At 34.5% G+C, this 15,175-nt stretch overlaps 1 protein-coding gene across 1 annotated transcript; it reads left to right on the top strand.

Annotated features, from left to right (window-relative positions):
• The first annotated feature begins 4,341 nt into the window (after window positions 1-4,341).
• Window positions 4,342-14,465, top strand: LOC140866295 (uncharacterized). The gene is given in 11 exon segments (XM_073271264.1): window positions 4,342-4,738; window positions 4,962-5,004; window positions 5,269-5,303; window positions 5,305-5,320; window positions 5,937-6,000; window positions 11,965-12,021; window positions 12,246-12,352; window positions 12,443-12,481; window positions 13,639-13,726; window positions 13,807-13,887; window positions 14,418-14,465. Coding segments are annotated over 9 exon segments (636 nt in total). The 5' UTR covers window positions 4,342-4,544; the 3' UTR covers window positions 13,720-13,726; window positions 13,807-13,887; window positions 14,418-14,465.
• The last annotated feature ends 710 nt before the right edge of the window (window positions 14,466-15,175 follow it).

The raw sequence follows: 15,175 nt of genomic DNA, 5'->3' as shown, positions 1-15,175 counted from the left end.
CTAGCATATAGAGTCTCCATGATGTTTCAAGTCGTAAGGACTAATGGTGTACAACCAAAACCGCGGACTTTATCCACTCGATAAGTGATAACCACTTGGAAAGTCCGGATAGGGTAGTTCGATTATTCATCCTATGAATATCCATTTGCATGCTTCGAACATCTCCATGTTCCCTACCAATGAAACGTGGTACTCCGCATCGCAAATGCTAGTCTCAAACTCGAGCGATCCTTATCCTTATTATCGGACGGCTCAATCGACTAGGAACGGTTTTAGAATATACAGTGACTATAAGATGTATTTCATGATAGACATCTCCATGTTCTACCACATCTTACATACACTATAGTATATTCAAGGTCTTTATCAAAACAACAATAGTATATCACAATATAACAATATGAAGTAATATAAAGTCATTGCCATAAAAGTGTAAATAATATTAAACAAAAGATTGTTTATACAAAGAGTCATCAAAGCCCATAGCCACACAGTTGGCTCACTGGGCACCCACTCTTACAATGTATGTCTGACTACTCTGGTGTACTAGAAAAGTGTGGTTGCACCCAAAGGTTGATCCGTGCGGTGGCAGCACTCATGTGGCGCCAATACTTAGCATGACTTTTCTGATGACCCTTTACCAGTCATCATGTTGCATGCATCATATATATACGTTTACTCATGTTTATGTATTGGGCGTTAGCGCTCACGTCCTAATTGTTATCTTGGACACCCTATTCCATGGGACAGGTTGCAGGATGTATGGAGCTGGTAGTTCGATGCAGGACTAGGGAGCAGGAGCCTTGAGAAGTTATTTATACTGCAGGATTCGATATAGCTGTATAATGTTTACTTTCAATCTTTTTGATATGGTTGTATCACTACAGTATTAAGCATGGATATATTTTACTAAGCTGATAAGTAAATTATGGATTATGTTTCCGAACGTTTTACTCTGTTAAGCATTTTTTATTAAGTTTAATGCATGCTATTAGTTGCCAGTTAATAGGTGATTCAATGCATGATCACTACATAACCCGAAATCCATTTTACGTAATCTAACGGTATTCATTTTTAGTATAAATAAAACATGATTAAGGGGTTTTAATATGATAAAATCGAGTAGATAAACGACCCCGGATTGATCCGAACTGTGCCATAGTAAAAAATGGGACCGGGTAGTTCGGAACCACCAAACTTGGACCCACGAGAGTTCGAAAGATCCGAAGGTGATTTCGGAAACACCAAATTTTGCATTGTTGGATTCGAATGTTGGGATGATTCGGAACGTCCGAACTCAAGATCAAAACCTTCTGAAGAGTTAGGTCATGTGTACTATCGGCGTGTCAAGAATGTACCAACACATGGGAATGCATGCAGACTGGAGGTTTCGAAGTGGGAGTTCGGAGCTTTTGAAGATGATCGAAACTTCCAAAGTGCAGATCGGAGCTTCTGATCATAGTTGTTTGGAGACGTGACAAGCATGCGAGTTCGGACCTTCCAAACTCTGTCTATAAATAGGCCACAGATTTCTCTCAATTTGTATGTGTTTGGATGTGTTTGTGTGTGTATCAGTTTATATTCTTAGGGTTTTTGCTTTATACTCGAGATCTAGGAGATAGCGAAGTGTTACGGGGCTTGCAGCGGATCTGTGCTTGGGTCAAAGCCTTCGACATCAGCGGGCTGACGACTGATGCATGTATAGTCCGAGATCCTTACTAGTATTATGAAGTATCTATTAGCTTAGTTAAAGCTTTTAGATCAGTATTAGTGATGCTTAATTATCTTGACTTGTAGTACTAGTGATGAACTGTAGATGCATGTACATCTAGGCCAGTTTTTTAGGTACGTAAAGTACTGACTGAGATAGATAGTGAGTATGCATTCTTATATTTTGCATATATGTGTCATGATCCATATTTTACTGCTTTATTTTATTATGTTTCATGTGCATTTCATGTTGAGCCGTATCTTCTTCGAGATAGCCTTTCTAGTAGGGTAGCTCAGCCCTATATCGTTATTATTGTCGGACACTGAGAGATGCCATAATGATGGGGACTAACGCTACGGTGATATAGATGAGTGAGGGGAGTTACCTAGCGGAGTTGACCCCATATGGCACTACACACTCATTGGCACCTAGACTGAGTAGGACTAGATAGTTGACCAGTACCTAGTCATTTTGCATGCATCATATTATTTGTATAGTCGTGCCTTTTGTACTAAGCGAAGGTCGATCACGCTTGTTTTCATTTTTTTCATGGACACCCCATTCGACGAGACAGTTGCAGGTGGCTCACCAGATGAACCTGTGCATAGTAGGTGACCTAGGAGAAGATGCAAAGGTAGCTGTTAGTTTATTTAAGTTGTTAATTCAATTGGGTTGTATATTTACTGCCTTGGGTTTCTAGTTTTATTTATTGGTTGTATTCTGTCATGTTTGCTTTGGTTTTAATTTCCTTAGCTATATTTTGTTATTACTTAAGGTAATTGCATGCTTAAGTTTTTGTGTAGTGGGTGATCCGGGTCGGGTCATTACAAACTAAGGTAAGTAAACTCAACTGCACGAAGTTGAACAACTGAAATGAGTTACTCAACTGGACCAATCAGTCGATGTCATGAAACATTCCTAAGCTTAACTGGATATTTATACGACTGAACTAAGACGACTGAAATTATCGAAAGATTTAAGACTGAACTTAGCAGTGGAATAAAAGACTGGAAACATCAACTGAACTCAGCACCTTGACTGAACCATAACTGAAAGATTATCTTGAATAGTCAAGGATGCTCAATTAAAGTTTAGGACGACTGACACTTATCAAGTATATTCAAGAAAGTCAATTTCAGTCACTCAACATTCCCTAAACAGTTAGAGTCCTTCATATTTGAATTGTTAGCATTTATGAGAAAGGACAAAATACTGTAAACAACACAACAGGGTTAGTGTGCAGAGTGTACTATTTTTCAATGATTGTTCCCTGAAGACTAACAATACAAGGCAACAGATATTTATATGAACGTTGCAGACCAATTCCTATAAATAGGCTTGAAGATCAGTTGAAGAAGTTTCTCCAACTCTTACGCATTCAAGCTATCCATGTGATCAAGAATTCAGTCGAGTAATCTCAAAATCTCAAATTCAGACAACCGATATAGAACACTCACTCAAGTTGATATTTGATCATTAAGGATCACTTTGTGCTAAGTTTTTCAAGTGTTTTCTTCATACTTGTAATTTCAGTCGAAGACTTATCTTTCTATTGAGTTCTAGGAGTTTTAGTCAGGACAGTGTTAAGTCCTTACTGAATCGGGGTTGTATAAACAGTTTTATTACTCAAATATTCTAGATAAATCCTTCCAAAAGAAAGAAGAGTTTTCATCTTCGAACATCCATAAACATTTTCTGTGACTTTACCAGGAGAAACGAATAACTATTGGATGAAAAAAGAGGAAGCAACTGATTGCATAACGATATAAAGGTGTACATTTATAAATATCTAAGATTGCAGAAAAAGAGAGATATATTAAAAAAAACAAGAGAACAAAAGACATCGAGAAATAATAGAAAAAATAAGAGATAATGATTAAAACTTTATGTATTAAAAACTCCATTCTTGAAAAGCTTTGTATCTGACCTTGTTTGGATTGAATAAGAAGTTGCTCTCCCGTGGATGTAGGCTATTATAGTCAGACCACGTAAATTATTGGTGCTCTTGAATCTCGTTCATTTTTTTGTCAAACTATTTGCGTGCGTTTCCATGATTGTTTTTCTGATTCGTTGAGTTATAATTCGAAGAGGAATATTTCCAGAATTAGCTTGGGAAATTCAAGTTACGAATTGAATGGATTTCGCAAAATTAATATTGATTCACCACATTGATTAAACATAAACATACAATATAAATAGAAAAATTTAGATGCTTCCAAAATATATTTTCAATTAATAGTTCAAATAGCATGTTCGAATCAAACTCGAGCCTTCATTCAAATTGAGTTTGAGCTATAAAGTTGTTCCATCTTTAATTCGAGCCTTGAAAGATGAATTTGAATAGTTAATGATTCTGATTATGAGACTGGGATCGACTGGGAATTTGGGATCGCTAGTCGCATCCGGTTTTAAAAACATAAATTTAGTTATTTTTCAATGAACTATGGTAGAATTTGAGCTCTTTTTTTTTTTTAACAAAATTTTGAAAATCAGAAGGTCCTACAAACTTATTTATTATATTATATTATATACCTATAATAGTATTTTTTAAAAAAAATTTATGAATTAAAAGTTGAGAATGTATCATTCTTTGCCATTTCACTTTAACCACATAATTTCATTTGGGCCTTATTGTGAGCTGTTGCAAGCCCGTCGGGATCCTCGCTTGATGGGGCACCAAAATGACAGCCTGCGAAATCTTGATTTTGCTTCAACATGCAAAATTTCTAGATTTTGACGATTCGATTTGCTCAGCAACTGATTCTTTAACAATATCATAATAGCGAGCAAATCATCGAAATTAATCCCCGGCTATTGGATAATTTGAGCGGAAATGAGAATTGGTAGCGTTTCTCTGGCTTCGCAGTTTCTCATTTTGGTTTTAATGACAACGATTCGTAACCAAGTCTGCCTCGATTCGGTCTCAGCTCCGTGTGAATTTAGTGTTAAAGATAAGAATAAACTGTACAACTATAGCTTGGCCGCACCTCTGCGTAAATTTCCCCATGGAATCCGCAGCGAAGATGGGTAATTTCTCAATCTATGTGTACTGTACTTGTATGTATGCATAAGCCCAAATGGTAAATTTTTTTGGAATTTGGATTCAGAAGTCAGTAGCGGGTGGGTGGAGGATTTTGTACAAATGTTACCTTTTTTCTGGCGCATTTGGGTGTGAAACGACACTGTAAAATGGTTTGTCATTGAATTTGTTCCGCTATTGATTTACCTATTCGGTAATTTTTTGTGTCAGGTTTTATAAAGTGTCAGTTAATGGGACTGTGCTCTGGTTTCAGGTTTGCTCTATCAGGTCTCTGTGTAGTTTTTGTATGTTTATTCTGTAAAATTTTCTGTTGCTTGCGATAGAACTATTCATGTTATAACCTGTATGATTTAACTGTGATTTACAAATGGTTTTATGAGCTTAATCCAGTAGATTGGTGTTTGAATTAGCTAGTTAGCTGGTTGCCCCAACGATAAAGAGTATCTTGAGAATGATTGAGTTTTGAATTTGATACTTCTGGCATTTGATGTAATTTTTGTCATCTTTTTTGGAGCAGCTTTGCGGTTCGATGATATTCAACCATGATCCTCCTATGTGTTGGTTGTAAGGTGAGAACTTTCTAAAAATATGGTTGTATTATCATACCCCTTTTTGGTTTCCGTCGTTAGTTTGATTCTTAAGTGGATGCATATTTTCTTTCTTTTGACCAGAGATTTGCCACACTTTGGTTGAACTATGTCATTGTTTCTCCTATTTTGGTGTGGTGTTTTTAAAACAATTTGAATTTGGAAAGTATTTCCACTACAAAGATTTCATATCTAACTGACAGTTGAAGGGAATATTAACAAAATTAATGAGCAGAGCTCATTTAGGTTGAATATGTCTTGGTTCACTTTTATGGCAATCTGGTGAGAAACAACTGAAGAATCAATTCTTTTAGAGGCATAGAATTCAAGGAACTGATTATTCTACTGAAATTGTGGCAATCGCCAAATATAATAGGTCAACAGCTAAATGTGGGATGTATTACATGAAATGTCATAATTGTTCTTCAAACACTTTACTATAAATGTTTGTTATTCTCCCTGTTTGTCTTAACCCTATAAGTTATTCCAGCGACCTTTGCGTCACCAAAATGGGCATGTGTTTTTGTTATTCTAATTTTAGGTTTAAGACAGACAAATGAGTATTTGCTGAAAGTACAGATGCTTACTTGTTGTGTAGGACTGTGGTGGTTCATCACGCTGTGGCATGGGCTGCAGTGCACTTTTGTCTAACAAAATGGAAGGTAAACACTTATAAATCATGTTCTACTTTGGCATTTTAGTCTTATCAATTGTAGGAATTTTTAGAAAGAGAGAGAATTCAGCTTATATACTGGATTGTGAATAAATAATTTTTGAATGATAGATAGAGGCTCAAATTTGTGCCAAGATAGAAAATTGCATCTTTCAAGATCTTCACTTATAGTATCCCCGACTTCTGAAGTTGTGTGGTGTGGTTTGTACTTTCTGTATTGCTTGTAGTGATCCCTGAAATAGAAATGAGAAAGAGTAGAAGTTCTAACATGGTACAAAGAATAGGAATGTTTCTTGCTACCTGCAAGGGCACTACCCAATGGTACATCTTCATCAATACATGTGGAGACCACTGAATGTATTAATGAATGTCCACCTTTAGTTGTAGATTGGGACAATGCCCTTATAGGTAGCATCTTACTTACCCAGAGACGGGTTCCACCATTATTTGTTGGACTGCCCACAATTGGACCACTCGTTGTCTTGTAAACTTCACGTTCCAGATGTTCATTATTGGGCGTGAGGGGGCCGTGTTAGTTGTCCCATATCTGCACATGCAAGAGATTTGGCATATGAAGCTGTCATGGAGGCTTGGTGGCATCTGAAACCTTCTTGAGTGCTCTGTCATTCTCTTGAAGGCAGGACAATGTTCTAGAGAAGTTGAGAGGTACATGATGGTTCTAGGTCCGTGCGGAAGAACCTAGAACATTGTCGACAAGACATGAAGGTTCGAGGTTCATGCTGAGAGAAATAGAACATTGGAGATAGATCTTGAACATTCTAGGTCGTTGTGGAAAAGGTCGGGTCTAGAATCTTTCAGGGTAATTGACCGCTTAATTCGGTATCAACTGGCAAGTGCATTAGGTCAAGTAATAGTAAAGTGGACTGAGAGTCCAAGTATCGATCCCACAGGGACTGTTGTCAATTCTCAAAAATTAATTATTTAGCTTAATCTAGATAGAATAATAAAACGAGCACTAAAAATTAAATTACTAAAATAAAATAAGAATTAAAATAGAAGAATAAATTCAATTAAATAGAGACAATCAAGACACACGCAGGTACCCAACAAATCATGCAAACAAGTGGCAAATCCAGGATCCAGATTTAATCTTAAATCTCGGCGAATTATCGTATCTTGTTTAGCAGTCTATTTCTAGAACATGTTAAACCTATTCAAGTTATGACGGATTAATTTTCATAATTCTAATCAAATATGAATGCATTCAATATTTGTGATAATTCAGTTTTCACCTAAAGCCGCATACTGAAACCGAATACTATTTCTAGTCGGTTTAACCATATGTCAATTATTGGAGTGATCGAAATCAATTCCTCCTCTGTCGACTTGGAATCAATTAACAAGCAAGTAAATAGTTGATCAGGTTATTCACAAGACAGAATTTAAATCCAACAATCAATAATATTAACAAAAATCCAAAAATCCTAAATAAACATCCAAATATTCAACATAAACCTGTCTGGCCCAATCTCGTGGTCTTGGTTGAAGAAAAACTAATCAATAAAAGAAAATATAGTTCAAACAAAAGTTTAATAATCTAAAGAAGAAAAGAAGAAAAACTCGAATGGAGCGTTCTTCAATCTCCAAGCCTCCTAGCCGCCGTTTCTTTTATGCGATTCCAACCCCCTTAATCACATTCTGAACTCTCCTATTTATATGTCTTTGAAAGCCCATAAAATAAAACCCGGCAAGTTAGGAATTTTAATTTCCGAAACTTTAATTTTTTCTGATTCTGCGACATGCACGGACCCTGGATAACGGTCCGTGTCTAGGTCCGTGCATTACACTGGAAACGCCGAATTTTTTACGAAGCGGCACGGACCCATATCCGGATCCCTGCACGGGGTCCGTTCATACATCCTTGCCTGCGCGCAGTTTTCTTGAAAAATTCATATCTTCAGTTCTAGCCATCGGATCGAGCTGAAATTTGGACAGCAGCTTCAAAACATCTGGAACTTCATTTGGAACGGTAAAGATTGGATTTGGAGCTCTATAAAATTAAATTTGAATTTTTTACTAAGGCTGCTCCGTAATTAATGCTTCACAAATCTATTTTCCTACAAAATTAACACCCGAGGAGTGAAATACACACACATGTTCTAAAACACATAAAAGCACATAAAACAATATAAATGCACACAAAATAAACATAAAAAAATCACGAACTAATGCATACAAAATGTACTTATCAGTGATCCAGAAATATGTGGAGACTTTGAGAAGATCGAGACCTTTATACAACACTCATTTGTAAACCAAATCCATTTAACAATTCAACCAGGTGTTATACTTTTCGCTCTACCAATTCTCCAATGTTGCATACACTCAACCACCAAGTTCGCTTTCTAAGACTGATTTGCTAGTACACATAGGAGCGTAGTCAATGGGTGTTCGAGCAAATCAATTGGGACTAGCAAGTGGACTAGGTCAAGTTATAATAAATCGGATTTAATTTCGGATCGTCCCACAGAGACCGATAGTTTGATTATGAAGATTCGATTATTCTACTTAATCTAAACAATGTAATAAAAGAGGGTGTGATGAATTTAATAGAGATTTAATTAATTTATAAAATAGAATTTAAACGAATAAATAAATAGGAATATATCATGCAATTAGGGCTCAAAGAGAAATTTAATTCAAACAAAACGAGTATGACACAAGAAGGTATCGAGTTGATTCATGCTTACACGTGTCACAAGCTGAGAGGTGTATTTATCCCTATCATGATGAATTTTCTTATTTGATGTAACAAACTATTTCTAGATTTATTAAACATATTCGAGTTGGATGAATTAATCATTTCTAATTAATTCTAATCAAACTCAAATGTATTTAATTCTATGAGAATTTAGTTTTTCACCCGAAACCGCACAATGAAATCGAATATTATTTCTAGTCGATTTTATATTATTTTAATTGTTGAAGTGACGTGGAAACCAATCCATAATCTTTCGACAGGATCAATCAACAAGCATTGCAAATAATTGGTCAAATCATTCACAATAACGATATCAAACTTCAACAATTAATGATTGAAAATAATCAAAATATCTCAAACATGAAACCACGTGTCAAACATAAATCAGTCTCGACCCAATCTCGCGGCCTTAGTCGAAAACAATCTATTCCATAAACATAAACATAACTATCGCAATTCTTTTAAAGAGTGAAAGATGAAAGAAATCTCAGCGTTTTCCTTTTAAAATCCGCCAAAAAGATGACTTTCCTTATCTCGAATGCGCTTGAACGCGAGATCTTCTGATTTGCGCAATTGAAATTCCTCCGGCGCGCTAGAGCACGCCATTTCCTGCGCTGGAGTGCGAGCAACTCTGTTCCCTTCCATATATTTCACTCAGGCGCGCTGTTGAAGCGCGCAATTTTCTAATTTGCTACTAACAGTTCCTTTTTGCACTGGATCGCGCAAGAATGACGCCTGCCTCCGATTCCTAAAATTATTCGTTGCACCTACAATTAACCAAAAACAATGAGAGGGAAACCAAATGCATGAATAACAAAGTAATCAAACATGAATGAACCTAACGACATAAAAAGTATGCTAAACAAACTAAAAAAGTATTACAAAATAACAGATAAAACAACACCTATCAAGGGTCAAAGACCGCAAGTGAGCTTAGAAGGGCGGATTATTTCTGGGAGTTGCATATATGGACTTGAACAATTCTCCTTCCTAGATCTAGCTTTTGCGACTGAGTTAGGTACAAGTCCTGGGAGTTGAATATATGGATTTTGACAATTCTCTCCTTGAGCTAGCTTTTGAGGTTGAGATATGTCCAAGTCCATAATCTTTAACAAGTACTACAAAAAAAGCCAACTAATTTTTTAAATTACATATAACTCCTCTCAAGTTTGTATCAAGCTTAAGTTTACACTTCTTAACTTTAAAAATTTCATATATATACCCATTCTTGTTCATAATATTAAAGAGGGTTTTAACAATTAATTTAAGAAAGAAGTAATATAAAAAACTGAATTAAGCCAAAATGAAATTTTTATTTTGGTTGTGAATGTTAAAACTCAAAATATTATATTTTAATCGATGTATTTTAAAAACTAAAATCGATAAACCAAAATATATTTAGACTTTGAATTTTTAATTTGTTGTTTGCTTTTATTTTAATTTTTTGTTTAAATTTTAATTTAAATACATGGATCAATTACTTTTACTCCCTTGAGGTTTATCACAATTTACAAAGAAACCCAAAAAAATTTAGAAATAACAAAGACCCTCTTAGCATTCTTTCTTATACTACATAGTACTCCTTGATTAAAAACATTCAAAAAATATATATTATAATTAAACATTACTACAACATTCCTGATTTACCCTCTCAATTAATAATTTTATATACTGAAACTTGACCAAAATGCCATTTTATTATAATTTTTAATATTTTCATACTTTTTTTGAGACGTTTTCTTTAATTATTTAGATTAAATAGAAATGTTTAATATTCAGCGTAATTGATTTCAAATTAATATAAAATGTTTACACTTAATTTTTTGTGTAATAATAGTGTCGATTAAATTATGCAGAATCAAATTAGAATAATAAAAATTTCATATGCTAAAATTATAATTAAAATATGCATAAAACACAATCAAATATACACTTCATATGTTGAAATTTAAATAAAATATTCAATAAAGCAAAATAAAATATACCCTTGCCATTTGATGTGCAACCTAATTCGATAGTAAATAAAAATTTTCTAATATAATCGTGAAAAGATTATGAAAACATTAAAAATTACAACCAAATGGCATTGTGTTCAGGTTGTAATAAGTAATATTAGTAAAAAGGTAAATCTGGAAATTTCTAGCATTGTTTTGGATGATAATATATTTTTATTGAATTTTTTTATGGAGGGGTAATATGTAAGGTAAGTAACAATGTCTGGAAGGTGTTTGTTATTTTTAAATTTAGTTGGGTTTTCTTGTAGTTGCTATAAACTTCAAAGGAGGTCAATGTAATTAACACTAAATAAATTAAAAATAAAACTAAAATTGAACCCATTTCTTGAACACTCATATTTGAGGGTTAATTGTAATATTGACATATATTTTAGGGGAAGTGTATGTAATATTTAAAGTTAAAGGTTGTAAAAATGTTAACATTATACAAACGTGAGGGGAGGTATATGTAATATTTAAAGTTAGTTTGGTTGTTTGGTAATTATGATATTATATGTAATTAACCCTTATTTTTTTTAATGTTGGAGACTTGGAGAATAACAGGCTATATATTCAACTATTTATTTTAATATAACTATATATTATTTAATACAAAATTAATCATGTAAAATTTATAGTTTGCATAATTATCTGAATATATCTTGGTAAAAACACACTTATTATTAAACTCTTTTTTTTTTTCAACCAAGGGAAATTTAGATTGCCCAAATCTGCCACAATGGATATTTTAGTGTGACAAAAAATTAGAGGAAAAAAATATCTTCTTGTTTTTTTTTTAGTGAAAATAGTTTTGTTTCGGTGATAGTTAAATTTTCCTAAGTCTTTAGAATATATAAGACTGTCATTGATTCAAACATTTTTTTCCTAGAAACTGGTAGTTTCATAAAAAAAGTGGTGAAATTGCCCTTGAAAAAGCACTGGGATATAGAAGATTTTGTAGAAGGTTGTAATATGCAAAGGATATAAATTTTCAAGGGTGGAAATCTGCAGAAGAAAATATATTACTCTGCATCATGAAAAATGCTGTATTAATAGGGTGCAAGCATGGAGCCTCATCTAAAGATTCTCAGTCTTGATCTTATACTTTGAGCTTGCAATTTTCTAAGATACACTCTAACAAGAATTATGCAATGAAATTTATAATTCCTCGTACCAAGACTTAAACTATGTAATTATTATTTAAACATTTGATTTCAGATTTATACTTTTCCTGTAGGTTATCCTGTATGTACAACTCTTGGTCATTCATCGACCATGCTCATGGATATCATTGGTAAGTTCATATTCTCATCCTTCCTAATTAAAATAAGAGAGGAATCATTTTTTCTTTATTCGGACTCAACGTTTTCTAGTTTCTAGCCTTTTTGCATTGGCTATGTCACAGCCAACATGGCTATACGTTTACTTCTTGGTTGAACTGTTGCCTTCATTAATGCTGTTGAGGAAGTTAATTTCATAATACTGTTTTTCCCTTTTCCAATGACTGCTTGATGACAGATAGAAAGAGCCCTCATACGGGGATCATTGTTAAGATGGCAAATAATGGTCCGAAGCATAACTGTTCACTCTCGGTATCTGTTATATGTAAATCAAATGGAGTCCAAGTATGATATTGTTCTGTTATTACATAGTCTGAAATACTTATCATCTATCCAAGCTAATGACTTTGTGGCCCTCAAATCGGGAATATGCAGGTTCCACAGACATTTGAAACAGTTGCGTTTTGTGATTATGTAAGCTTCTAAATATGACGTGGAGTTCTGTTCAGTAATTGTGTAATTGCTGATATCCCCGATGCATCTTTTCTTGTTCAGTTAAATTCTTTAGTAATAGTCACGACATAGTTCAATAGAGGAGCATATGTCCCTTTATGTTGATATTAAATCATTCATTTCTGGTGAAATGGATACTCCACAATGCCAAGTGTTTCTTTTGTGCTTATGGTAAGTATCAAACCGGGGACGTATAACATTCTCCAATGTTTGAAATGCCATTGTTTTGAGCTTTTTTACTGAACCGCAGATATAACCCTTCAATCTTCACTTCAAACTTGGATGACCTTAAACTGCAAAGTCGGACTGTGGAAAGGTGGGACTGTTAGGAACCACAATTTATATATATATAATAGAAGAGAATTACAGTAAAGAAACCCAGAGATGATCTCTGTTCCCTAGCAAAAGCTAGTCCCTAGCATAAGCTAGTAATATCCAAGCAAAAGCCAAATAACTGAATGAATCCTATGTCCCTCCATCTTGCCTCATTTATATTCTAGCCTTCTAATCGTTTTCCTTTTCTCCAAGTCACCCGTTGATAAGTGGCTGGGCCCAATTCATATAGGCCCATGATATGAAGTACCTAACAGGGACTGTTAGCACAAGTTTGTCATATACTAAATTTTACTAGAACAGAGAAGTCCCTTGTGTTAAAATTCTCTGAGAACACAGATTCTTAAACCGAAGGTTGAGAAGTGGTAGTCTAGTAGATGAGCTAATAATATTTGTCGGAGATATAAATTTTCATTTAATTGAAGAGAGCATTTAAAAGATCCCATGGACCCTATCGTTTCTCATTATAGCCTGGCTTTCTACTCGTTTCCCTTCTCTACTAAGATGGTTGGGAAGGAACAGACTTTTATTATTGTTCTCTATATTGAGAACATTAGATGAACCAATATTATAATGACATCCAAATTTTTAGGATTGCGATAACAGTTCTATAAGTTCACAGCACCTCCGTCATTAGGAAAATTCAACACTGCTTTTTGTCAATTACTCAAATTTTTCATATAAAAGGATGGCAGTATTTGAGAGATTTAATTTTGAATAAATTATTGCTGATGTATGCATGAATAATTGTGGTTTTCCAAGATTTTTACTCTTTTATTTGACAGACTACAGAACTGAAGCATCCATCGGGCTGTGCCAAGATTATATCGTCTCATGTAGCGGATTGGGCTGGTTTGGTACCTTGATGATCATGTATTGATTTTAAGTAAAAGATCTTTTAAGTTTTGTACTTTCCGGAAAAGATTGTATAGCCTCTTTAATTTAATTTTCAGAGTCTCGTGTCTCTTTGGAGTTTACCTGCTGGCTGGTGCAGTTTACCGGTACTACTTCCTGCGAATTTTCGTGGTATAGATGTATGTGCACCTCCATAGCTTTCTATTATTCTGGACATTGTTTATTTTGAGTATCAACCAGCATCATTATCATCGTCGTCATCGTCAACATTAGCATTATAACTATTATATTGGCGGGTCTCGAAATATCTGTAAATGCATATCAAGATGATTGCTTTTAATGATGTTATCCTAGGAGAACAGTAATGTTGATTATTGTCTTGCATCTGTTTTGTTTTTCTACACCCTTTAGGTGATGTATAGTTTCTCTATTTTCGAAAGTTCTCATTTTTGGTTCATTATTTTCTGCCTTACATTTTGTGCATAACATGGAGAAAATAGGCGTCTTGTCTTACACCTCTTGAACTTTAACTTGTGGGGCAGCATTCTTTATGCTCTGTATTGCTGTGTATGAAACATAGCCTTTCTACCAATCGCAGCACATATTCTCGTGCATATAATTTTGCATAGAAAAAAATTTAAGTTTTGCACGTAGCTAGTTTGAGTCGACGTACCTACTACTGTTGCAATTAATATAACTCGTTTGACAGGTCATTCCCAATTTGGAATTTTGGTCTAGCTTACCGCAGAGAGTACAGGTACTTCTACTGTGGAAACTTCTGTCATAAAATTATCTATGATACTTTATAATTTTGATCCTTGCATCCTGGGGCGCAGGGAGAGAAACCCTGTAGTGTGTTTTAGGCCAAGTGTTAATAAATGAACACTTGACCTAAAACACACTACCTGGTTTCTGTGGGACCTCTGCATGGTGCGGGGATCAAGACTGTATCACTTTGTATATATATATATATATAATGCTTAAATTTTTCTAATGATATTTTTTTTCCTCTTTCCAGAGTTTGTAATCTTCTTCATTGGGTTCGAAGATTCAGAGGACCTTCAGTGGGATATAGGAGCTCTTATTTTCCAGTCACCTTTTGATCAGTTGTGAAAATCTGAAACCTTGCCAAGGATTAAATGATATCAGCTTCAAAGACCACCTTGCGATGCAGGCCTTTCTTGCTTAGTGCGTTCTCTTAAAACAGGCTTATCATGCATGTCAGGTAAGTGCATAATTTCCTTGGATATGGTGATTTAATTCTTTGTAGCGAATGCTGTAACATTTAAATTTTGAGAAATAGAAGCTACCCATATATTTAGGTGCCATGGGTCGTTCGATTTGGCGTCCATTCGGCTTACCATTTCTTCTCTTTTTTTTTTTTTTTATTTTAAAAAAATTATGCCTTGAGGTTAATTATGTTTATATTACCAGTCAAGCATTAATCCAAGGACAGGAACATTGATC

This window comes from Henckelia pumila, chromosome 4 (genome assembly GCF_033568475.1).
Source record: "Henckelia pumila isolate YLH828 chromosome 4, ASM3356847v2, whole genome shotgun sequence".
Taxonomy (NCBI): Eukaryota; Viridiplantae; Streptophyta; class Magnoliopsida; order Lamiales; family Gesneriaceae; genus Henckelia; species Henckelia pumila.
Note: the sequence above shows the minus strand (reverse complement) of the source record. Positions and strands in the feature narration are given on the sequence as shown.